Here is a 26,193-nt window from a genome sequence, read left to right as displayed (position 1 = left end):
CAGAATCATGATCGCCGTGCCCTCACTCTCTCTCTGCCAACATCCCTGCTATAGTGTTAATGCACTCATTCTGCATTGGGCCACATTGTCAGGGGCAAGGCTTTCACACAGAGGAGCTGAACAGGGGACACCAGGGACACATTAAGAGCCTGATGTCCTTAAGGGTGGGCCAGCACCCTCAAGCCTTTGCTTCTTGCTGGACCGGAATGGAATTAGTCTCAAACGTTTTTATCCAGTCACATGAGGGCTGTGAATATCGTTAAACCAAAACACAGGCCAAGCACATTTGTCATTGTCTCTCTGTAACATCCGAGCCCCCCCCACCCCCACCCCCCTCCCCACCCACACAGACACAGGCACACACAAACATAGACACACACACGCACACCCAAACAAAGATACACACATGCACAGGAGCACGCACACCCAAACACAGACACACACACACACACACACACACACACACACACACACACACACACACACACACACACACACACACAAACACCCAAACACATGCACAAGCAAACCCAAACACAGACACACACACACACACACACAACCACACACAGACACCAGCTTGTTGACCTCGTGTGAACCCTGGCCATTTATTTGCCATGCCATCACCAAAAGGGAAGAAGAGAGCGCCCTTGAGAAGTTGTGTTGGAAACCCCCTACAGCAGTGGATCATGTCTGTCTCCTTACGTGCAGGTGCCGTGCTCCAGTGGGTCTCTGCTCTACGTGTGGTGTACCCTCATCACCATCGAACCCCATTCTCCTCTGCAACAGAGAGTCGTGAGTGTCACACACACACACACACACACAAAAGGCTCACGCACGCACTCATACGCATACACATACACATACACACACAGACGCATGCATGCACTCACACACACACAAACACACTCACACTCAGAGCCACACATACATACACACACACACACACACACACACACACGCTGCTCAATGTGCACATGCACCATGGTGTGGTGCAGCTCAACATTACAGTTCATTAAGTCCGCTCAAAGCCCATTTCATCATTTCGACATTAAGTTGAGGTTTTGTTTTGAAACCTGTTATTATTGTGTTTGGCTACGGCAGCTGCAACGCCAGTCCAGGAATTAACACCCGCAGTGATTAAATCTACCCCAGTGTGCAATTACGCTAGTGTATATTTACACATAGGCATCTACTGCTTCCACTAGGTAACGAGAACAATGTGTTATTAATTACCTACACAAACAAAGGCCTAACAAAACCATGCTCACACAAAGCGTTCCAGGGAACTAGAGTTCCACAGCGTGTAAGGAAATGTCACCCTTTGGGGAATTTGATATTGATCCCAAAAAAACGAACATTTATCCAAAAGATATTAAATAAACACATCATTGATTGCCAGGGAATCAATCCAAAGGTCCAGCCCCACGGACGCTGATACTTGTTTCTTTATAGATACTGTTAGGTCAGGGGTACTGCTATAAAGCACAGGGTCACACAGTGGTCAGTGTGTGTTAATGCGTGTAGTTTCTGCCTCTGCTCTGAGTGTCCCCATCTGCCCGTGGTCTCAGGTGGTGTTCAGCCCCTTGTTCGTGATGCGGAGCCACCTGCCAGACCCCGTCATCATCCACATGGAGAAGAGGAGCCTGGGGCTGAAGGAGAGCCAGGTGATCCAGGGCCAGGGCCACCAGGAGCCGCTGCTGAACACAGAGGCCGACCTCACGCACCACCTCACCTTCCAGGCCAGGTAACATGGAAAACTACTCTACCCACAATGCACCAGACTCAGAATTCATAATCTGTTTTAAGTGTATTCTTTAGTTTTTTGGTTTTTTTATGCAATAGGTGTTGTTGTTTATGGTCTTTGTCCAAAGATAACCAAAAAAGGAACTGCTTTACCTTTTGAATCCACACACACCACACACAAATTCCTCTTCTGAAGCAGGCGGTATGAAGAAAAACACTACTCATGGGTAAATATAACATATTAGGACACGACTGCCATGGTATCTCTAGAGACCTAAAGCCCTAAGACATCGCAGAGATAGCTACCAAGGGGACACATGAAGAACCAAAGTCATCCATCACTTCTGAATCAAGGAAAAGACTGTACAATCCCTAAAAGAGATCCAGTGTGCAGACGCTTAAAAAAAAAAAAAGGGGGGCATATTTCCTCTTTAAATATGCCCCCTTCTATTACTGTCGCTGTTCCCTGAGGTATGGTGAAATAGTATATGAGGCAAATTTGGGCCAATAGTTTTGGAAATTAATTCAGTTCCGATCCCAGGCACCACCTCATGCTCACTACCGGTAACCCATGCTAACATCCCATCACTTGCCCTGTTCCCAGAACTCTGCCCATGTGTTCTCCCGTACTCGCAACGTGTCATGTTCTGTGGAAACAGGAGACACTCCCCCGTGCTGGCACCATGCAGCGTCTGAGGGGCCATCAGGCGCCCCACGCTTCTGTTTTTGGTGCGGCACTCACGCTCAAAGGGATGACACCCTCACTGAGGAGGGGGGCCACTGTCTCAGGTTCCCACAGCGTCAGCAGTCCACCAGCCAGCCACCGCTGGAGGCTGCATGCTGCATGCTGCCAGAGCCCTGTCCCTGGGTCTGCCAGGGGGTGGGTGGGTGGTTGGGAAGGAGGCAGGGGGGCAGGGAGGGAGGGAGGGAGGGAGGGAGGGCTGACAGGAGGGAGGGAGAGAGAGAGAAGGAGACACACTTTTTATTGTTTTTATTTCACCCTTGCGTTGGCATGTAAACGTATGCTTTTCATGCCAAAAGTACCCCATAGAGAGAGAGAGAGAGAGAGAGAGAGAGAGAGAGAGACTTGACATTCACACCACATACTGATGACTATCAGCCAGCATCAAGGGTACGGGGGGTTATTCAGTAGAATCCAGTCCATGTTTTCATAATAAGAGGGAAGCGTATCGTTTCGGGACACTGGTGCGTGTGTGTCGGGTACGTTTGTACATGGTAGAGGAATGAGTGTAGTGTGTGGGGGTGGATGAGCACCGTATGTGTGTGCGCACCCCTGTGATTGTGTGTGGTCTATGCCCCTGATCTGTCTCGGTCAGACCATGTTTGCCCGTTCCAGTGTGAGTGTGACAGTCCCCACCGCCTCATCACAGACACTTGGTCACGCAGACATCACAGGGACTGTTATTTGGTCTCCGTGCTCTTTGGGTTTTTTATTTATTTCATTTTTATAGCAGACGGTGCCCACGCGTGTACATGTTGTCCGTATCGTCTTGCACCAGAGAAAGCTTCTCAGACACCACAAGCTCCAAACAAGCTTGGAGAGGACCAGCGTCACCCTGCTCCCACAGCGTCTGCCTTGTCTCCCCGTCGCTGTGCTTTGCCGATCCCTCAATGGAAAACAAATTTTCCTCGCAACTTAAGCTGATTAGCCATCGCTACGGACACTTTGGTGGTCATCTGAGACTTAATAAGTTTCACAGTCATTTGCACACGCTGCAAACTTCTAGGGTTTCTAAATGTATTAATGTCGTACTGTACTTGCGACGAGGTTCATCGTTTTACTTCGATATGTGTCTTGTTTCATAGAAATTAGTTAGAGTAAAGTCCTCGTAAAACTCAGGGGTTACATTTGTCAGTAGAAAGGCCTTTTCCTGACTCACTGAGCTGGACAGGATACAAATGTTCGGTAGTTTACATGAAAGGATCTTTAAGCAAGATCTCTATCCCTACCTGCTCGTTAAGACCCTATAATGGAATTTTACTTGTTGTGGGGTAAAAATGCATCTCCTAAATTTCCAAATGGTAATATTAAACAAACACACACGCGCGCACAATGTTTACCGATATTCCTACTGCACATCTGTGTTGTGTTTGACGTGCGTTCCCTGGTGACGAATCCCCTTTCTGGTGCTGTCTGGCCGTGTTTGGAACGAGCAACAGGGAAACAGCGGGTTGAGTCTAGCGGTCCCTCCCCCTCTCCCCCCCGCCCCATTGACCAGTGTTTAGGTATCTGGTCGCAAAGTTTGTTTTGATGCTGACTGCCATAAAGCAACCGCGGCGGACATGCTGTGACTGGGGATATTTCTGTATTCTGTTGTTGTAGGAGGGGTCATCATCGCTCTCTCTCTCTCGCTCTCTCTCTCTCTCTCTCTCTCTCTCTCTCTCTCTCTCTCTGTCTCTGTCTCTCTCTCTCTCTCTCTCTCTCTCTCTCTCTCTCTCTCTCTCTCTCTCTCTCTCTCGCCCATCAAGGCCCGGCTCGGCGACGACTAACCGCTGCGTCTCTTCAGGATGTCGACCACAAGGCTCCCCGTGTTTACGAGCCGTCCCCTGTAGAGACCGTACCAAAAGCGTCCGTGTCGCTCTGCTCTTAACGCCCCCCCCCCCCCCCCCACTGACTCATCGTCAACCGAACCCCCCCTCGCTTGGTGTTCATGCCTCATCTTAGCACTCCTCCACATACTCCGCCACCACCCTGTCCATTGTTTTAAATGTCTCTTTAGGCACACTCACACACAAGCTCACGTTCACATAAAACCTCCTCTTGAAGTCGGGAACATGTCTCTCTCTACCCCCCCCCCCCCCCCCCCCCCCCCCCCATGTCCCCTTCTCCCCAAATCCCCCGACTCCGGGGCTGATCCAATCAGAGCTGATCCCGGTGCTGTGCGGGCCGGCAGCTCCTCTTTCCTTCCTGTAATTACACATAACTGTGGCCTCTAATGGACGAGGTAGCGAGAGAGGCCGTCTGCGGTCCAATCCAAACACAACAGACAGAGAGAGAGAGAGAGAGAGAGAGAGAGAGAGAAAGAGAAAGAGAAAGAGAGACAGAGACAGAGACAGAGAGAGAGAGAAAGAGAAAGAGAAAGAGAGAGAGAGAGAGAGAGAGAAAGAGAAAGAGAAAGAGAGAGAGAGAGAGAGAGACAGAGAGAGAGAGAGAGAGAGAGAGGTTGAACCAGAAACTGTCCCCTCCATCCCCTTCTATATGATGTACCGTCCATGACCGAATATGATCACCACCAGAAGCATCCTCTCATACCCTCTCTTCAAACCCTTCACACACACACTCACACATCCGCAAGCACGCACACACGCATGCAAAGCTTACGGTTCCTCTTCTGCTTCTCTTCAAGCAGACCTGTAACCAAACAGGCCCTGGCGTTCCCTGTTCAGCACAATAGGCTCTATTAATAATCTCCCTCCCGGGGGGCTGAGTGGACCCGACTCCTTCAGCCAAGTGAAACTGGATGCCCCCCAAACACAGGCTGCCATTAGACACTTTGGACAGTTTGTTTGTTTCAAAGCCATAATTGACCAGTGTCTGGGGCTCCACAACCCAATAGGATTATTGACTGCTGCTTAGCCTCTACTGTGACCGTGGTGAATTACCACTCGCGGGAGGAAAAAGTGCAAGGCAGCGGGGAGAGTCGAAACAAAGGGAGAGATTCAACTCCACGTTGAGGTTTCAGGGGACCCGGGGAAGGAGGGAGGTGAACTGGGGGTCGCTCGGTGCGCTCCCCGCCAGCGAACAAAGCGGACGGTCACCGACGGTCGCAAGATGGCTCCCACGGTTTCCGAAGGCCGATGTTTGCGCCGTTCAGGTCGTAGGCCACAAAGTACACGAGCGCTCTTCGAAGCCGTCAACCACATGACCCCCCCCCTCACCACGTTCCCCCCCCCCCAAAGTCGTCTCCCACGGCCCGCCAAGAACCCCCTTCACCGGGCTGTCATGTTCACGCCGCTGTGTTGTGTCGTGGTTGTGTTCGCCTCCCCCAGGGAAGAGGAGGACGCCTCCCACTACGCCGTGCCCATCTCCACCGGCCTCATCAAGCAGATCGTCAACAAGGCGGGCGGGACGGAGAAGCCCCAGAGGGTGCTGGAGGACTTCTACGGCGCCACGTCCACCGCAGAGACGCCCTGGCCCTACATCTCTAAGGACACGGAAAGGTATGTCTCACCCCAACGCCAACGCTGACCCCGCCCCCTCAACATGGTCTACCACAGGGTCAGGTAGATGAGTCGCGAGCCATTTGCTCATGATCCACAGAGAGAGAGAGAGGTTTGTGCAAAGCAACGTTCATGATGGGTTTGACTCCTTGCCGAGAGACATGTCCTATTTTGTGGGTCCATGTATATGGCGCCAACTCTGAACGCATCAGAAAGACAAAAAACGCCACAAGCTTGTCTCTGAGGATGCGTTATGATGTTCGGTTAGCATTATGTTTAGTCTTCAATGGGATTCTGCCCCCGAACTCAGTGTGCATTGCCCGTTGATGTTTTTAATAAATCTTGAAGCAAGCATTAAATTATTTTGGATGACACTCCAACCCCTTGGCAGAAAGATCCAGAAATGCTCAAGACGGGTCTTTTATACCAGAGGCTTCTCTTTAATTGCTGTCTCTTTGTTCACATAATGAAAGCGTGCCGCTGCGACACGGCAGATCTGTGCAGGCTTATACACAAGCAGGCTTCCTGCTGTCCCCAGCGGGCCACAGATTAGGGCTGTCACAAGCAAAGTCCTCCATGCGCACACATGGCAAAGGGCTTCACATTCCCTCAGAACTCAGCCCGGGTTCCCAAGCCCGCTTTTGGTTCGTTTGTGTGTTAAGGAGGTCTAGTGTATATATATGGGTGTGTGAGTGTATGAGTGTGTGTGTGTTTGTGTGGGTATGTCTTTTATCACAAGGCAATCACATCTTGATAGCAGTAAGCACAATGCTTGCCCACATCCTCAGCAAAAGGCATGCAAATACATACCCACACAGACACACAACCACACACACACACAAACACAAACACTATAAGGCACTCAAACGCATGCACACAATGTACCACATCTCTGCTACACATGTGGCCTACCTTGATATTTCATACATGCATAGTGGTCTTTTAAGCACACACACACACACACACACACACACACACACACACACACACACACACACACACACACACACTGAGGTCCCAGTGGATGGTTGAGCTGTGGTGGTTTTGTGCTGGGTTTGTCTGTCAGTCAGACCTCCCTCTCCAGCCAGTGATGTTTGCCCATTAAAACACGAGCCCAAGGGCAAGGCCCGTCCTCTGTGATGGGACCTGACAGTTTGCCCAGGACTAAAATGTCCAATACTTGTTATGAAGGAAGAGGCAAGGAACAGAGTTTGACATCAAAACAATATCTTTCAAACGGACATGGTGATTCGTGTCGGCTGACGCGACGTGAGGTATTAGCTGGTATATTTGTCTTCGTCTCCTTTCAACGCGGGGTTGGTGTGTTGTTTGGAAAGAGAGCGCAGCATTGGATCCACCGGACTCCTCGGGTGGGGGTGGGTCAATATTGTGTCTTCAGGGTCAGAGGAAGTTTAAAGCGTAAATGTTGTTTCATTCCCCTCTGTTGGGAGTTTCAAGGCAGTGGGGCACCTCAGCAATCACAGAACAAACATCTTATACTGGTGGGACGGAATGATGCGTGTGTTTGAGTGTGGGTATGTGCGTATGCATGTGTGTGTGAGAATAGCCCTGAGGACCAGAATCCCAGTGTTGGCAGGCCCTGCCAGAAGCTGCCCAGCTCATTTCTCTCAATTAGCTCCGTAATGTGATTCATGAGCCCTGCCCTATGCTGGGCCCTTAACCTTGAGGTCATGAAAACACAAACACACGCGCGCACACACACACACGCACACACGCACACACAGAAACAGACACACACACACACGCACACGCACACGCACACACAGAAACAGACACACACACGCACACACTGTGTGTGTCATGCTCTACATGCACGCTCTACATGCCCGTCACACCACTGAACAGTCACAGCGGGGAACCGCCTCAGACAGCGCTGTGAAGGGTTATGTTGTCCGGAAAATGATGTGCACTACAGGGCCGGAAGGCTTGGCTAGGTAGGAGATGAGTGCCCCCCAGGGCGGGGGCCGGGCATGGGGGACTTTGAACCTCCGGGCTGAGTGAACTGTTTGTCTCCCTCTGGTTGTGTGGCGCCCAGCTCTGTTTAGGAGTCACAGAGACCGCTACGGCCATGAAACGCCTGTGGTAGCAGTCGTCGGGCACATGAAAAAGTGTCCCTGTTTAGGGCTTCTCTGCCCATGTACGATCGGAGCCTTCTCGCCCAGATGCCCGGTCCACAGCTGTTTGGATCGGCATCAGTTGTTTGCAAACAGTTGCTGTGTGTGTATGTGTGGTTTCACAGGAGGTTTCCACTGTGTTAATGGTCAGTGGAGCGTGACTGATGTGGGAAAAGCGTTGTTTATCTACATTACATTTAAATGCCCTTTTATGATTGTCAAATGCTCGGTTTTTCTTTTTTTGGCATACCCTAAGACAAAGGACAGCACAAACCGAGAGAAATTACAATGCCTTTAATCTTGTGGTGGTGTGGACGGGTTTGTTCGCCAACACAGCCATGTGGTCCTGTAGCATTACAGCACTACAAGTGGGTTTTAGGGTATTATGTATTTATAGTCATATGTTTTGGACTGCGTTCAGAGCCTTGATGATCTAAGAGCTCACCACATGACGGCCCAGCGCAGAGTGCCTTCTCGTCTGTCTTACTGGTTGTCTTGCTATTGTCTTGAATGTCAGCACTCATATTGACAGTAGCAATAACTGAAGTTGTCCGAGGGGAACATCAAAATTATCATATAAAAACTCCTTATACGGTGCTGGAGGTAAGATTGGGCATTTCAGTGCAGGTTGATAGAAATGCCATAAACTTCTGTCAGTTATAAGTGAGTGAAAAGTGCTGGGAAGAGCATCTCTTTCGAGTTGACTGCGCATGCTGAGACTGCTGTCTCTCGCCTCTATGAGACTATTTTGATTTTAGACCACTCCCGGCTCAATTCTTACCAATCAGGGCCTCTCTCCCCTGATTGGTTTGAGGAATCTATCTTGCCTGTCAATCACAGGTCTGTGAATGCAATGCTTCCCTTCCCAGTGGCCTTAATGTTGTTTTATATTTAATACTTGTCTTACATAGAAGTACAATGGTTCTTGGCTCTTCCTCCTATTGACCCCACTGCATTACTGCCACTAAGGAGCTGTGTGTTTCCCCCCTGCAGGAGCGTCCTGGAGCCCGTGGCCCAGTGGGACAGCCCCATGCAGGTCAAGCTGTCCTGCTGGAAGGGGGGCCTCAACACCCTGCTGGTGGAGCTGCTGCCCTGGGCCCTGCTGGCCAACCACTCCCGCTGGGACCTGTGGCTGTTTGAGGGGGAGACCATCGTGCTGCAGATCCCCGCGGGCAAGGTCATCGTGCCGCCAAACTTCCAGGTGGGTGGACGGCCCGGCCCCTACCCTCCGCTCTCCCTGGACTCTGTATGGGAAGGCCAGAGGGGTACAGAGGGTGTGTTGTGTCTGAAACTGCTGCAGTGTTTCTGGTCGCCTGCTCGTGCAAGACGAGCAGGTCAGAGTCAGGAGCGCTGTGCATGCATAGGAGCAGCTGCTTTGTGTTTGATGAGTCCTGTCGTTGTAGTGGAAGGGAATGTAAGTATGTGCATCCCTCACGTCGTTCACTGTGTCATCTTGGACCTCTTATCGTTTGCCGTCCTCCAGCAGGCCTTCCAGGTGGGGATCTACTGGGCCCACACCAACACGGTCCACAAGTCCAGGGCGCTGAAGCTGGTCCACGAGCAGACCTCCCCGCGCTGGAAGGAGGACAGCGGCAGCGAGATGTTGACCCTGGATGAAGAGGGCTGCGTGGAGGCGGACATCCCCCTGGGAGCCCTGCCCGGAGGCCAGAAGGTGAAGGCCGTGGCCAGGGCATAGCAGAGTCTAACGCTAAGCTACAAGATTTGATGCTTGTTGTTTTGAAATAGACGTTACTAGAAATTGCTGTGTGAAATGGATTTCAAAACAATTCACAGACGTAAACATACTTTACATACTTTATTGTCATACTTTATTGTCCCCGAGGGTGAAGTTTGTGACTGATAGAAGAACGGATATGTCATTACTGACACTCATACATTTATCATTCTAACAAAGTGAAAATCTGTTGAATCCTGCAAGTGGTCCATTGTGCAGTGAGATTTACAATGAATCTGCTCCTCATCTGAGGACACTTGGGGATTAACTACGAGGAAGCGAGTAATATCCTTGCTTTTTGCAATTCAATACAGCGATATTCATGTATCGCTTGTGATCTACCCCCCCCCCCCCCACAGGTGTGTCAGTTCTGCGTGTCGTCGGTGGTGAGGCAGGGCATCCAGGTGCTGCAGGTGGAGGACCGCACCATCCTGCTCAACAACACCTCCCACACCATCCACTACAGACCCCTGCTGGCCCACCGGGCCCTGGCTGCCACAGACCAGGTACACACACATACACACACACATGCACGCACGCACGCACGCACGCACGCACGCATGCACGCACACGCACCATGCACACGCCCTCGCCCCCAAAGACCAGGTACACGCACACACACACACGTCTGCACGCACACACACGCACGCACACACTATCTGAAGATTTTGCCGATCATCTATGGGTGCAGCCTGTGCTGCACGTACACTTTGTTTCACAGAGTGAACACATTTGTTTTCACATCAGGCTGAGGTTATACCCTGGCTCAGCCCGCCAGATTCACTGAATTGTGTGTTTCACTGCATATTTCCGGGTCTAATTCTGCTGGGTTTATTTGGCAAGCAAGAAATCCAAAAAGATGAAAGAGGAGGGGGAAAAGAGAAATAATACCACATATGTAATAATCTACAACAAATAAATTCAACATCTGAGTTGGATAAGAGAATAAATGCTTGTGTGTGTGTTTTGTGTGTCGCTCCCAGACAGCTGAAGTCTCTGAATTAAGGGGAGCGCACACACGTACACATGCATGCACACACAGTGCAGGGATATATCAAGTCATTTTACCATCAGATCAAGTTGCTCCCCCTACCTCTCTCTCTCTCTCTCTCTCTCTCCCCCTCCCTCACTCCCTCCCTCCCTCCCTCCCTCCCTATCCTGATCATCATGGTTCTCACCATGTGGGCCATGGCACTTCATGGAGACATTAGACAAACACCCAGAATTGGATGCAGGTTTCCCCTCCACCCTTCTGTCGCTTTCATCTGCGTGTCCCCAAAGGCAGCGGCGGCAGCATCGCGGTGACATCATTCATCCGTTCCCCAGATCCTCTTGAAGGGAGATGGCATCGCCTGCCAGTCACCACTAATTGACTGAGAAACCTTTAAGGGAGGGAAAAAAGAAAAGAGCGCTGGCAATGGGCTTAACAATAACACCCGCCGCAAACAAGGGCAGGAATGTCTTTTGTAGTCGTGGGTTAATCATCGTGTTCGGGGCCTAGGCCCGCAGCCCTCGCTGCTCACTGGCTGCTAAACCAACACAGCACGGCTCCTCTGCTGCTCATCTAGCGCTGGGCTCGCCGCGCACCAGACCGGAGCGCAGGAACACGGCGGCTCTGCACTGCGTCTCGTTCTGTCACATCCTCCAGCGTGTCATTGCTGTTCCTTTTCTTCTTCTTCGTCTTCTTCTTCTTCTTTTGCTTCTGAATCATGCCGGTACCATCTTGTATATTCTCTTTTATATATACTCCCTTTTATTTCTCCTTTGATTCTGATTTGCTCCGTCTGGTTCTTCTCTTTACTCTCTCTCTCCTCTCTCTCCTCTCTCTCTCCCTTCTATCCTGACTTTTACTCCTCTAGTTCGACTCTTCCTCTTCCTCACACTATGCACCTTTCCCTTCTCCTCCTCCCTGTCCTCCCGCCTCACCTCCTCTCAGTTCCTCCCCTCTCATGCTGTGTTTCTCTCTAATGTGTGTGTGTGTGTGTGTGTGTGTGTGTGTGTGTGTGTGTGTGTGTGTGTGTGTGTGTGTGTGTGTGTGTGTGTGTGTGTGTGTCTGCCTTGCTCCCTCTCCTCCAGGCTCTGGATCTCCCTGACTCTGCCGGGTTCACCCTCCCCCCCACGGTGGGGGGCGGCCCGGCCACGCCCTGCTCGGTGCCCTGCTGGGACCAGCTCCTCGACGGCCCTCAAGGGGAGGTGGTCTCCCCTCTGCCCCTCAAACACATTCTCTTCAGCCTGGATCCCAGGGCCCTCAACGCCGGGGCCGGGGCCGGGGCCGGGGCCGGGGCCGGGGCCGGGGCCGGGGCCGGGGCCGGGGCCCCGTGGAGCCTCCCGGCCCTGATCCGAGCAGACTTTCCCAGGCAGAGCGTCTCCGTTCCGGGAGAGACCTTCGCCGGAGGAGGGGGACTGATCAGCAGGTGGGTGGAGCCGGTCCTCTATCATCTATGAGTAAGACAGGGAGGTAGGAGCCAGGACACGACTCCCCCCCCCCCCCCCACCCACACCCACCCACTCACCCCTCGAACCTCATCTATTGTTGCCAATCGTCAATGAAAAAATGCCAGAATCACGGACTCAGTTCATACAGCGATCTGTCACGTGTGTTAAGCTCCGCAAGCGGTGTGCGCACACTGCCCCTCCACACTGGTGTCACGGTGAAGCGGCGACCTCGGTGTGGACGTGGAGGGCTGGCACACGCTGCATCACGCTTACTGTCAATGTGGCTCAGGGCCCCCGGCGACACACAGTGGAGTCAGCGGTTCAACACGGAGCCACGGAGCACTGCGAGAGCAATGCCCTCATCGTTTCCACTGCGGGGCTCCCATTCTCACTCGCTCGCTGTCTTCCATCTCGTTGTCCTCCAAACGGTCCTCTTTTCTTTTCTTTTTTTCCCTCGTCTTCGTCTCCCACTGCGTCTACTTCTGTCTTTCTCTTTTTCCTCTGGGCCGGTCTTCATCTGGGGTGGCCCCACTACAAAGCTCTTTCAGGACTCTGTTTGGACAGCTTCCCCATTACATTGAACACAGAGAGTGTGCGTAATTAGGGCCCGAGAGCAAAGGGATTTTTATATCATGGCTTCCTTCACAGATACATACTTTTGTTCTTTGATTGGCCAGCTGTGCTTCAGTGTGTGTGCATCTGTGCGAGTGTGTGTGCGGGTATGTGTTTGTTTCCCTCTAGTGTGTGCGTGTTGTGTGTGAGTATGTGTAAGTGTCCCCGCGCGCGTGTGTGTGTGTGTCCGTCGACATGAACTTGTGTGTCACATAGGAACCCAATCACGCACACACACACATACTCAGGAGTTTTAAAAGGGAAAACACACACAGATGCAACGCCTGTGTTCAATTATGGTGCTGCCCGATGGACGTCCCTGGAGGGCCGAGAGACGTATTGGTGACATATTGGTGTTGATTACAACGTGCTCGCTCTGGGGCTGATGTAATGCAATGGCCTGTGTGTGTGCGTATGTGACTGTGTGTGTGTGTGTGTGTGTAATCTATTTATCGTTGTGTTTGTCTCAGGGCTTTGGTGCTGACGTACCAGGAGCACCTCGGGGTGACGTACCTCAGCCTGAACGAGGACCCGTGCCCGCCCATGCTCATCCACAACAAGTGTCCGATCCCCCTGCTTCTGAAGGAGAACCTCAAGGGTAGGCCCTGCTCCTTGTTCTTATTATGTGTCCTCAGAGGGTGGGCCGTCCTAGTACAGTGTCTGCCCCGATAGCATCCCAGTGTTGAGCCCTCTGCCTGGGCTGCCTGCACACGGAGGACCTTCTCACTGTCATGGAGGAGGTTTCTAGTGTAAAACGGAGGCGAGCTTCAAGCTGCATCGTAACAGTTAAACTAGTACCTGTACTGTTATTTTGCTACGCTGCATTTTGTGTGGTTTTTTTCCGTTGTCACTTCATGTGCTGCCACCCATCGTGGACAGGTGTCTCTTGAAAAATAGATTCTTATTCTCGAGGGACAAAATAAGAAAATAAAAAAAGTAACATTCAAATAAAAGTCAAATTTCGTCATCACCCATGCAGAGGCTGCTCCCTTCGCCCTCCGATGTGTATGTAGTGGTCTGCAGTGCATTCATCAGTGTACAGACCTGCTAACCGACCTGCCCTGGTCCCTTCCAGACGCGCCCCGGGCAGAGGTCTTCTGCCGCCCCATCCCTGCCAGCGGCTCCCTGCACCACGAGCTCTACCAGCAGTACTCCAGCTTCCCCGACTGCCGGCAGAGAGAGGCTCTGCCTGCCCTGCTGCTGAAGACCACCCCAGATCACGGCGCCACCACCTGGACCGACCCCGTCGACATCAACTGCCCCGGCACACAGGTAGGGCATTGACACGTACACACACACACACACACACGCACGTACGCACACACACACACACACACACACACACACACACACACACACACACACACACACACACACACACACACACGTGAAAGATGAGGACTAGAGAAATAATGGTTAATGTCCCCCCTCCCTTCCTGCACACTAACACACACACACACTCTTGAGCCCTCCCCATATCACTACCTCCTCCAGCAGGAGTTCAGTCCCATGACCTCAGACAGCACCAGCAAGACTTCAAGGAGTGAACTCACTAATGTGTGTCTGTGTCCCGGGTCGCCTCCGGGGCTCTGCGGGGTTGTGGGTGTCGGGGTGCAAAGGTGCCCTGGGGTGCTGTGTCGACTGGGCATTGGGTTTTCTGCGCGTTAGCTTCGACAGTGTGTGTGGTCTGGCTTATTAGGCATTGCGTTTCGAGGTTGTGATTTTAAGCTTAATTTAATGTGTGTGTGTGTGTGTGTGTGTGTGTGTGTGTGTGTGTGTGTGTGTGTGTGTGTGTGCGCGTGCGCGCGCGCATGTGTGCCCCTATGGCAAAGAAGCCAAGGCACGCAAGTATAAGTACTTAAGTTTGTTGTGGCTAGAATCTAGTTTGCTTTGTGCATGTGTCTGTGCGTATTTATGCGAATGTGTGTATGTGTGCATGCGTAGCAGGCTCACATGCGTGCAGGGGGTTGTGTGAGTGTACGTTTCAGTTAGCAGAGAGGTAAGGTGTTCAGGAGGTGTAATGTTTGGTGTTGTGTCTACCAGCCAAGTCCAGGTTCAGATGGGGGCTGAGGCCGTCTGTGTCTCTGGTTACTGTGAGGTCACTGTCTGGGCCCAGTGGCAGGGGTCAAAGGTCGGGGGGGTTGTGCTTGTTTTGACTGCTGCGCCTCTCGTCAGGATCTTCTTCCCCGCGTCACCGCGCCCGCCCGAGACCGCTGGAGGTCAACACCAAACATGTGTATGTGTGTGTGCTGCCAAGCACGCACACATACACACGGACACACACACATATACTCATACACTCACTCTATCATTCCCTCTCTCGCATTCTTTCTCGCTCGCTCGCTCGGGTGCACAAACACACACACATGGACACACACACTAACTAACACACACACTCACTATCACACACACACTCACTTACACACAGACTCACATACACACAAACACACTGACACACATGCTTCGAGGTAAGAGGGTCAGGCCGGGTCGACAAAGCAGAGGTCAAAGAAATACATGTATCATTATCTCTCACTCTTCTTTCTTTATTCATGCACGCATGCGCCCCCACACACACACACACTAACACACACACACACACACACACACACACACACACACACACACACACACACACACACACACACACACACACAGCTAGCAGTAAGCAGTTCAGAGAACACAGGGTAACTGATCCAATAAAGAGTGTGTGCGGTCCGGTCCCTGTTGGTCTGTGTTTGTTGGCTGGGGTTTTCTAGACATGCTCTCATTAGTTTAGATTCTTCTTCCTCTAGAAACCCTCCAACCCTCGCCTAGAATCAGGGGCTTATAAAAAATATTAACAATAATAATATTTCTAATATGAAAAGACAAAATATAGCAGTCAAAACTAAATATCCATAAAAGAATTTTAAAATTTTAAAAACAAAGAAATTAAGGTGAATAAATAGTCTGATTGTGTATCCCCATCCCCACGTCTCGTCTGTTGTCTCCCACAAGGTGGTGTTCCTGCCTGGGTTCGGCTGCCTTTACATAGACGTGGTGTACGAGAAGGGCTCCATAGAGCTCACCCTGGCCCCCGAAGGCAGCGCCGACTGCCTGCTCAGCCACCACACCAGGTACCCACCGACACACACACACACACCCACCGACACACACACACACACACACACACACCACACGGACACACACATGCACACCTCCACATCGCTGCTGTGCTCTCTGTGTCTCTATTGGGGCAGAGCCTAACTCTGTGTTCCTATTCTCGGCAAGCCGGACACCTCTCTACCATGCCCTCACCAATAGACCATGAACAGTACACCATTCACTGTTTTCACAAACACTACTAAATTGTCCATACATTTTTTTATGGGTCGAACCTTTTGCCTCATAAAGTTACGAGTTTGAATTTAAATCACATTTGAGAGTTGAAAATCAAAAGAAGGAAAGCAAAACTTCTCCTAGTATCATATTGTCGGTTGTTGCAGCAGAACTGAAGACATGAAGAAGCATTACATTTCTTCACCACAGCAGGGCGACAAATCCTCCTTGTTTCATCATGGCTTGATTGCTTCACATCAAGTGGAGATTAGTCCAGTATTGGCATCCCAGCTGATCATACGGATGTCATGCATCCGGATAAAAAATGGCCCATAGTCGTCTTTACATTGCTAGTGCCCTTTTTATTTATAGTGCACCTCTTTTCTCTCTTCCTCGTCCTCTGCAGGGCGGGCGACCTGCAGCTGTCCTTCCACGTCCTGGTCAGCGAGGCCAGCGTGGCGCTCAGCGACGACATCACCAGCCCCTCTGGCTCCGTGGAGCTGCTGCGGCTCACCCTGACCAAGCTGCTGGTCGAGCTGTCACCCCCGCCCCCTCAGGGCCAGGACCAGCAGGCCTCGCCCGGGGCGGACTCCCGGGCCCTGGCCCCCGACGGCGTGCTGCTGGTGGGGCTCCACTGCGCCGGGCTGCAGGTGGACAACCAGCTGTACAACCGGGCCAGCTTCCACTTCCCCGTGCTGCTGTGCCAGGAGCAGAGGTCGGAGGCGGAGGCCGGGGGTCCCTGGAGCGCGGAGGCCAACCCCGCCACCGCCGCCCCCGAGGCCCTGGAGGAGTTCAAGCGCTCCTGCTTCCTGGAGCTGGGGGCGCTGCTGGCGGCCGACTGCTGCACCCTGGAGCAGGTGGGGGTTCGCTGCGTCACACGCAGCCTACGTTAACTGTTCAGAGTGTTTAAAAAGAGAAACACACCGATTTTACTTTTTGACATTAATCCGTCACTAAGACCTTTTAATGATTGAACATCCTTTCCAGCAGATATATGCACCCAAGCATTGTCTGGACATCAGCTCCCAAAGGGCTGTGTCTGACCACCCTGCCTTGTGTCTCTCCCCAGGTCTCCTTCCAGCTGCAGCCCGCCAGGGTCTACCTGGAGGACACCTTTGTGTACTACATCAAGACGCTGTTCCACAGCTACATCCCCGACAGCGCTGTGGCCCCCAGCTCCGCAGGGGCCCAGAGGACATCCACCAGCACTGAGGCTGCACCGCTCGTCCCAGAGCAGGTCCTCCTTGGCGTTGCTCTACCTGTCCCGGCCTTACACCCTGGTCCTTCTGTTATCCCCGACCATGCGATCCATTTCCTTTTGTTTTCTTCTTCCCCGTCTTTCCCCGTCTTTTTCTACTTGATCTCTTAATCCTTTTCCTCCTGCTCTTCCATATTCGTCCTCCTCCTCTTCGTCTTCTTCTCACTCTTCTCTCGTCTCACGTCTTTCTCCTTCTCCTCCATCCTACTCTCCTCCGACCCCTGCCCTCCCGCCCACTGACCCCTCTCTCCCCCCCCCCCCCCAGGTGGTCCACTCGCTGCAGGCCCTGGTGCGGCCCGTGCGGCTGCGGCGACTCGTCATCCGGCCCATCAACCTGCTGGTCAGCGTGCACGCCTCCCTCAAGCTGTACATCGCGTCGGACCACACGCCGCTCTCCTTCTCGGTGTTTGAGCGCGGGCCCGTGTGCACCACGGCCCGCCAGCTGGTGCACGCCCTGGCCATGCACTACGCCGCTGGGGCTCTCTTCCGGGCCGGTGAGTCACGGGGCCTGCTTTTGTTTTGCAGAGGTGTTTTTTTCAGTGGATTCTTTTTTTTTTTCTTTTTTTTTTTTTTTTGTTGCACATAATATTTACAAAGGATCAGTTAATGGACTGTGTTTATGGACCGTATTTATATGGAGCGCCTTTCAGACCCGTGGCCACCCAAAGCGCTTTGCAATCATTGCCACGCATTTGCCCGTTCATGCACGCATTCAGACCCACACCAAGCAAGGCGACAGCCACCTCGTCAGGAGCAGTTAGGGTTAAGTGTTCTGCTCAGGGTCGCCTTGATGATTGCAGGTTCGAGCCAGGTATCGAACCAGTAGTTTTCAGGTTGCCAGACAACCCGCTCTACCTCCTGAACTACTGCTGCCCACATGAAATCACAAGAGCGGGGGGAAGGAATACATACAGTTTGCTTGGGAGGTGAGAAAAAGAGTTACACAAAGATGTGCAGGAAGGAACCAAAGAACCCAAAATGGGTTATCAAGTTGTCCTTCTAAAGGTAGACAACATAAAGACAATAAAAATGTTTAAATGGATACATAAAAATACATGAAGAATTAACAATAACCATACATGGGAACAAATGCCATATAATAGGCTCTCTCCATTCCTTCCCACTCCATTTACACTCTTCCAGTGAGATGCGTACCTTCTGCGTTTCACACCGCAGTGATAATGATGCATGCACCGCCTTCACTTTGCACAGCGTCCGCACATTAATAACCTTTTTCCTTTCACACTACGAGCGCTTAATCACAGCCCGCCTCGGAGGAGCTGGTGGGTTATTGCAGAGGAATCACTGTAATAAATGGTACAATAACAGAGGCTCGCTCCAGTAGGAGAGCTAACTAGGCGAGGCCGTGGCTCATCTCAGGCTGCCCTGGCGTAAAGCACCGCATCGCCGCACAGCTAGGGGCCGGAGGTAGGGGCTCCATGGTGGTTATACACAGTCCGGTTTAAATATAAAACCACCGGCTCCGCCCAGGGTTTTCAGTACTTCGTTGACGTAGACACAAAAGGTCTCGGGATGGTCGATGCTTGAGGCTCATGGAACCGTCCCATCATCCTTGGGCTAACAGGAAGTAGGCCCTCCCCCCAGGAAGATATACCATACCTCTTGCTGGTTCTCTCTCTCTGATTACGGATGATTTGGTTTTGAACCCCAGACCCCTTTCCACCTCCACCCAAACAGCCTGCGGATTGTGCCCTCCGTCACGCTCGAGTTTCACTCGGTCAAAGAGTCCTTATGCCGGCACTACGCAGTGCATTCTGGGACTTGGCATCATGAGCTCTCAGTCCAAACACACACACATACACAGACATGCGCACACGCACACACTCGCACACACACATACATACAGACAGACACATACATACAAACGCACGCACGCACGCACGCACACACACACACACGCAGACCCAGTTCATGTCCTGATAGCTGGCTTGTAAACAACAGCTCCTGTCAGGGTTTCTAGTCGACTAACAGCCGACCGGCCGACCATGTGAAGCCGCCGCGAGGCTGCGCTGGAACTGATTTCAAACCATTAGTGGCCAAAGGCCGCATGGAAAAACGCACGGACAGCCTGGCGTCTAGAGAAATGCTCAATTCATGTTCTTTTTTATGCAATTGTCAGTGCATAAATATCAATGAGCCGTGGCCTCTGAAGGAGAGCCTGTGAAGGAATGAGAGAGGTGAGATAGTGGACGCTCGTAAATCTACCGCTGGCATATGTGGGATTTTGTGCGCAAACGTGTGTGTTTGTGTGTGTTCATGTGTTCCCATTAATGTTGCCGTAGTAGCAGCGTTATTATTATAATTAATTATTGTCCCCCGTTGCAACAGCGGTGAAGCTGTTGGACGTGTAGAAAGATCCACAGAGCGGGAGAGGGCTTTGGCACGTCGAGACGTTGCAGGTGGTTGGTCTCCATGAGGCGTCTGGACGGGTTCCGCCTGCTGAGAAAGTTGTTAAGAGAGTGTGCGTGTGCGTTGGAAGATGCGTGTGTTTTTCGTCCAGCTTTGGGCTTGAGAGTTTATGAGACGTGTCAGCGTAGTGTCACTGCCACGGGTCTGCTTATGGAAGTCCTGGCTTGGCGACGGTAGAGATTTACAATAGCTCATTAAAACACCATCCCACTAGGTGTTCGCCAGTACAATAATGCTTGTTTGCATTTTTTGTGTGTGTGTCTCTCCGTCTGTGTGTGTGTGTGTGTGTGTGTGTGTGTGTGTGTGTGTGTGTGTGTGTGTGTGTGTGTGTGTGTGTGTGTGTGTGTGTGTGTGTGTGTGTGTGTGTGAGCAGGCTGGGTGGTGGGTTCCCTAGACATCCTGGGCAGTCCTGCCAGTCTGGTGCGCAGCATCGGGAACGGCGTGTCGGACTTCTTCCGGCTGCCCTATGAGGGCCTGACCCGGGGCCCCGGGGCCTTCGTCAGCGGGGTCCACAGAGGGACCACTTCCTTCGTCAAACACATCTCCAAAGGTGAGGCCCCCAGGTGTCACCAGGTGTGTTCACAACCAGGGTCCCTGGGCCGCATACACTGACGACAGGACCAACGTGTGTATCCCTATCTATGCTCTCCTGCTCTTCATGGGTTTTTTTTCGCTGAATGAATGAACGTGAATTGTTTGTAGTTTTTTTATCGGGTTTGCAACATGATGCACTTTATTAATCCCTAAAAGGGAAACTAGAAGCCACCACAAACAAGGACGGCACAGCCAACAAGGTGGGAGTGGAAAACGTCAGAGAGATCAGAGAGAAGCTCTTTGTGAAAACCTCCTCACAGAGTCACTAATCAGTCAATGCATACCCCCTTGTGATCTATTGGTACATCTGCTGACTCTCTGTCTGTATGTGTGTGTATCTGTCTATATGTCTGTCTGTCCCTCTCTCTCTGTCTGTTTATCTGTCTGCTCTGTGTGTGTGTGTGTGTGTGTGTGTGTGTGTGTGTGTGTGTGTGTGTGTGTGTGGGTGTGTGTGTGGGTGTGGGTGTGTGTGTGTGTGTGTGTGTGTGTGTCTATCTGTCCTTCCGTCCACCCATCCGCAGGCACCCTGACCTCCATCACCAACCTGGCCACCAGTCTCTCCCGCAACATGGACCGGCTGTCCCTGGACGAGGAGCACTTCACTCGGCAGGAGGAGTGGAGGAGGCAGCTCCCCGAGAGCCTGGGGGACGGCCTCCGCCAGGGCCTCTCGCGCCTCGGCATCAGCCTGTTAGGTACGCACACACGCACACGCACACGCCTGCACACGCACACGCACTTCTCCCGGCATGATGTGGGTGTGTGTCACTGTGACATCACATGCCCAGGCAACCAAAGTCATCTCCGTGCCTGCTCGTTCGCTCGGTTTAAAGACGAGAAAGCCCCTCATAAAAGATCCAACCTCTTCCTAATGGTTTTATAAATACACACAACTAGATAGAGAGAGACACATCTAGGGCCACACAAATAGACCACTGCTAGCAATATTTTTGAAACAATGCAGACTGGTACGGAATGAGAGTACAAAGGTTTAACTCGACAGAGAGAAACAAGTTATTTCAACATCAACTTGTGGGCACATTGGCTCAACTCACCATCTCTCAAGAAACGTCTGCACAGAAGCATGTGGTTCCCATCCACACATATTGTATCCAGTCTCTCTCACACACACCAACACACACACAGACACATTGTGCCTTTATCTGCCATTGCTGGGCACACACACAGAAGTGCTAGACGCGGGAGAGGCTGTGAGACAGGGGAGTGGAGACAGCACAGCGGGGGCTCAATAAACACCGAGAGGAGAGCCGGACTCGGTCTGTGTGTAAATCCCAGCCCGGACACCAGGCAGAACACAGCCGCCTGGAACAGCAAACAGCTGCCAGGCTTCATCTGGGGCTGGGGAGCGCTGGAATGACACAGAGACAAGGAGAAGCTGCTGCTGCTGCGACTGGTTGAACTTAAGTGTTCTTGAAGAGACGACGTTCAAAAAACGGAAAACACGTCCATTTAGGTGCACCCAGCTTGAAATGGGTGGATGTTCACATTTTGGAAATTTGAACAGCAAGTTTTTGTTTGTATGTTTTGTAAGTGAATGGTCTCAGGCGGCGTTTCACCAACTTATTTGTATTGTGACCCCATTGCTAGCGATGTTGTTTGCGTCCCTACTTGACCTGCTTTATCTGCTTTAACACAAATAACGGTAATATCAATGTCCCGGTGAACTTAATTGCATCGCTCTCCCACACACTGAAATATCTATTATGCCAGCAATCTCCTGTGACCCCAATGCACATCAGAGGAACTCAAGTGGGCTCCCGACACCCCGGTTTGGAACCACTGGTTTAAGGTCATGCTCAGTTGCAGCATACGTTGTTGGCGTGCAGTGACATGTATGCAACCGTTTCGGCTCAAGCATCGTCTGGAAGTGTATCTAGTTTTCCGTGGGATGAATTGAACCAGAGTTCAAATTTATAGTTCTGCCCTCTTCCTCTAGGGGCGATTGCGGGCATCGTGGACCAGCCCATGCAGAACTTCCAAAGGTCCTGGGACCTGCCCAGCTCGGCCGGCAGCACGGCCAGAGGGGTGATCTCCGGTGTGGGGAAGGGCATCGTGGGAGTCTTCACCAAGCCCATCGGAGGAGCTGCTGAGCTCGTCTCTCAGACCGGATACGGTGAGTCCAGGAGGAGGATGATGATGATGATGATATTTGGCGTCATGAAATAAGGGCCCCTTTTTATGATGCCTCGGAAATACGAATGCCAAGATGGTCTGTGAAAGACAAGACATGGTAAAAGGTCCTGCTTATGTTGAGGGCTTCCAGAACCCGGTCCGGAGACCCGATGGGTCCCAGCGGGGCGTTCAGAGGAACCCTAGAACCCTGGAAATCCGACGGGCCGACTGCTGCGGGCCCCACCGCAGAGTCGCTCATCTAACGAGGGACTCGTAATTGGAAAACATTATAGGCTGGCTGGTAGTTTTACAAAAGGCTTACTTAAAATTCCTTTCCAGAATTAAAGAAAATTGCACGGCTTATTTCCCCCTCTTTTATTTAGTTTGTTTAACAGTACTCAAGGAAACATAAATCCAATTTTCATAGATGCTGTTTTTCTTGAGTTTTTTCCATCGTGCTCTCATGGTCCCACTGCCAGTGGGACCCAGCACCAGAACCATCCAAGGTGCGGGAGAGCGAGCCTCGTGTGGCCATCTTCTAACATGGTAGACAGCCCGGACTGATCTGCAGAGAGGACCCTAATGTCTGTCACTAGATCCTTGATGGTATCAGGAGGCTACAGAAGGGTTAGGCTCGGCCCGCTTCACGTATTGGACAGGGTGCTGCGGGTCACAGAGGTCTCCCTCCACCTGCAGTCTGTCCAGGAGGGGGACTCAGGACCCCTGCAGTCTGTCCAGGAGGGGGACTCAGGCCCCCTGCAGTCTGTCCAGGAGGGGGACTCAGGCCCCCTGCAGTCTGTCCAGGAGGGGGACTCAGGCCCCCTGCAGTCTGTCCAGGAGGGGGACTCAGGCCCCCTGCAGTCTGTCCAGGAGGGGGACTCAGGCCCCCTGCAGTCTGTCCAGGAGGGGGACTCAGGCCCCCTGCAGTCTGTCCAGAAGGGGGACTCAGGCCCCCTGCAGTCTGTCCACTAGGGGGACTCAGGCCCCCTGCAGTCTGTCCAGGAGGGGGACTCAGGCCCCCTGCAGTCTGTCCACTAGGGGGACTCAGGCCCCCTGCTGTCTGTCCACTAGGGGGACTCAGGCCCCCTGCTGTCTGTCCACTAGGGGGACTCAGGCCCCCTGCTGTCTGTCCACTAGGGGGACTCAGGCCCCCTGCTGTCTGTCCACTAGGGGGACTCAGGCCCCCTGCTGTCTGTCCACTAGGGGGACTCAGGCCCCCTGCAGTCTGTCCATTAGGGGGACTCAGGCCCCCTGCAGTCTGTACAGGAGGGAGACTCAGGCCACCGGCCCTCATAAACAGCAGCGTGACTTAGACTCGGAGTGCCCGGGTGTCGTGAATCCATCAGTGCATGGGGCGATCTCTCTCCCCTTATAACCGTACCCCAGTGAAGGAGCATCTGTTAAGCCAGGCCCCACACACACACAGGCACACACACTCGCACAAAAAGGCACACACACAAACAAGGCCGAAAAATGTCAAAAATACGGACAGGTACTCGCATAGACGCCATACAAGGCCCCACACCTACAATGGGTCCTGTAGAGGTAGTTTGTGTTTTATCGCCCCTCGCTGGTTATTGAAAGATGGGATGAGTAGGGAAGGGGGAACATAGTGGGAGATGGCTGGTGGTGGAGGTGGTGGTGGTGTTAGTGGTGGTGGTTTGTTGGCACCAGCAGGACATTGCTGCACTACATAAAGCACCAATGAGGTGAACAGCTGCGTGTTAAGAGTCATGGCTCCCCAGAGGGGTCGCTGGCGCTAACCTCACCTGGCCCTCTGAGCACCCCAACGCACGCACGCATAAACACCGAGAGGATGTGCTTTACGCTAGCGCTCCGGCCTTGAGTGTCGGTTTGTGGAGGCCTTAATTCTTTCACCGAGCTGATTCTTACACACACACACACACACGCACACACGCACGCACACACACACACACACACACGCACACACACACACACACACACACACACACAAGTACACAGATATACAGAACCCCACAGGGAAAGGTGCAGAACAAACTGAACAGACACCCCTCCCAGCCTTGTTCTAGAGCACTGGAGTGATGACATCATGAGTTAGAACTAACTATGTGTTTAGTTTTTAAATGGGACCCCCTTTTCTATCTGTTTAATGACAACATCAACTGACTGACTACTGTTGTTGTGCTGACGGGCACCCAGGGATTGGTTTCAGGAAGCTGATGGTGTGTGTGTGTGTGTTGGTGTAACGGGGGAGTTTAGATGATGAACTAGCTGGACTGCCCCCCACTCCTCTTCCTGACACGCTGCAGTATAAATGGTGGGATAGACAATGTTTTCCTAGCAGGAGGAATGCCGACGCCTAAATAAATGCAAAAAGCAACCACCTAGAAGCACTTTCTTTTTATAAAAAGAGTGTGGACTTGACCTCCGTGCTGCAGTTGAAAGCAGCCCCTTCCCACTGTCACTGTGTGTGTGTGTGTGTGTGTGTGTGTGTGTGTGTGTGTGTGTGCGGCTGGCCATCGGGGCAGACGGTAACGGCTCGGTGTCCTCTGTCCTCCTTCCAGGGATCCTGCATGGAGCCGGGCTGTGGCAGCTCCCTAAGCAGCTGTACCTGCCTGCCGACGACAACTCCACCCTGGCCCCCAACAGCCACCTCAAATACGTGTGGTGAGACCTGAGAGCTGCTACAACCCCCCCTCATTCACCCCTCTCCCACTCACCCCCAAACACTCACATCCTTCCCAGGATGCATCGCCCCCTTCTGCTCCTCTCCCCTTTGAAAAACAATGGAAAAGAAAATAGGGAGTGAAAATACTTTTTGCCTCGGATGACAAACGCGCGGATCAGGAAATAGCCGCGACCTTGGTTCTACACATGGAAGCCAGCCCGCTCTCCCCCTGTTGTCCACACCGAGCCAGAGAAAGGTTTACACAAGCCCTCCCACCCCCCCCCCCCCCCCCCCCCCCTGGCCTTCTAGCAAACACGCTATTTAAACACGAGTGTGTCCAGAGATGTCCGCCCGTGCCATCGTCCCGTCCCTCGCTTCCTCCTCAAGGGGTCGGGGAGGGAGGGTAACACCGACCGGTGTCGGGGAGGGAGGGTAACACCGACCGGTGTCGGGGAGGGAGGGTAACACCGACCGGTGTCGGGGAGGGAGGGTAACACCGACCGGTGTCGGGGAGGGGGGGGGGGAGGGAGGGTAACACCGACCGGTGTCGGGGAGGGAGGGTAACACCGACCGGTGTCGGGGAGGGAGGGTAACACCGACCGGTGTCGGGGGGGAGGGAGGGTAACACCGACCGGTGTCGGGGAGGGAGGGTAACACCGACCGGTGTCGGGGAGGGAGGGTAACACCGACCGGTGTCGGGGAGGGAGGGTAACACCGACCGGTGTCGGGGGGGGGGGGGTAACACCGACCGGTGTCGGGGAGGGAGGGTAACACCGACCGGTGTCGGGGAGGGAGGGTAACACCGACCGGTGTCGGGGGGGGGGGGGTAACACCGACCGGTGTCGGGGGGGGGGGGGGGGGGAGGGAGGGTAACACCGACCGGTGTCGGGGAGGGAGGGTAACACCGACCGGTGTCGGGGGGGAGGGAGGGTAACACCGACCGGTGTCGGGGAGGGAGGGTAACACC

General features: G+C 52.8%; 1 protein-coding gene across 5 annotated transcripts in view; it reads left to right on the top strand.

Moving 5' to 3' along the window:
- LOC132468221 (intermembrane lipid transfer protein VPS13B-like) overlaps positions 1–26,193 on the top strand; it is a 325,476-nt gene that overhangs the window by 295,724 nt on the left and 3,559 nt on the right. For 4 of the 5 annotated variants that reach the window (XM_060065938.1, XM_060065939.1, XM_060065936.1 and 1 more), the window contains exons 49-65: positions 712–795; positions 1,572–1,747; positions 5,758–5,928; positions 9,057–9,264; positions 9,547–9,735; positions 10,158–10,304; positions 11,875–12,212; positions 13,317–13,444; positions 13,922–14,118; positions 15,844–15,962; positions 16,571–17,021; positions 17,234–17,401; positions 17,688–17,916; positions 20,226–20,402; positions 20,968–21,138; positions 22,401–22,577; positions 25,123–25,225. In XM_060065938.1, the coding sequence (XP_059921921.1) occupies positions 712–795; positions 1,572–1,747; positions 5,758–5,928; positions 9,057–9,264; positions 9,547–9,735; positions 10,158–10,304; positions 11,875–12,212; positions 13,317–13,444; positions 13,922–14,118; positions 15,844–15,962; positions 16,571–17,021; positions 17,234–17,401; positions 17,688–17,916; positions 20,226–20,402; positions 20,968–21,138; positions 22,401–22,577; positions 25,123–25,225 (3,233 nt within the window). The remainder of the gene's footprint in view (positions 1–711; positions 796–1,571; positions 1,748–5,757; positions 5,929–9,056; positions 9,265–9,546; positions 9,736–10,157; positions 10,305–11,874; positions 12,213–13,316; positions 13,445–13,921; positions 14,119–15,843; positions 15,963–16,570; positions 17,022–17,233; positions 17,402–17,687; positions 17,917–20,225; positions 20,403–20,967; positions 21,139–22,400; positions 22,578–25,122; positions 25,226–26,193) is intronic. The other variant, XM_060065937.1, reaches the window with a different exon arrangement.

Source organism: Gadus macrocephalus, chromosome 11 (assembly GCF_031168955.1).
Source record: "Gadus macrocephalus chromosome 11, ASM3116895v1".
Classification (NCBI taxonomy): domain Eukaryota; kingdom Metazoa; phylum Chordata; class Actinopteri; order Gadiformes; family Gadidae; genus Gadus; species Gadus macrocephalus.
Note: the sequence above shows the minus strand (reverse complement) of the source record. Positions and strands in the feature narration are given on the sequence as shown.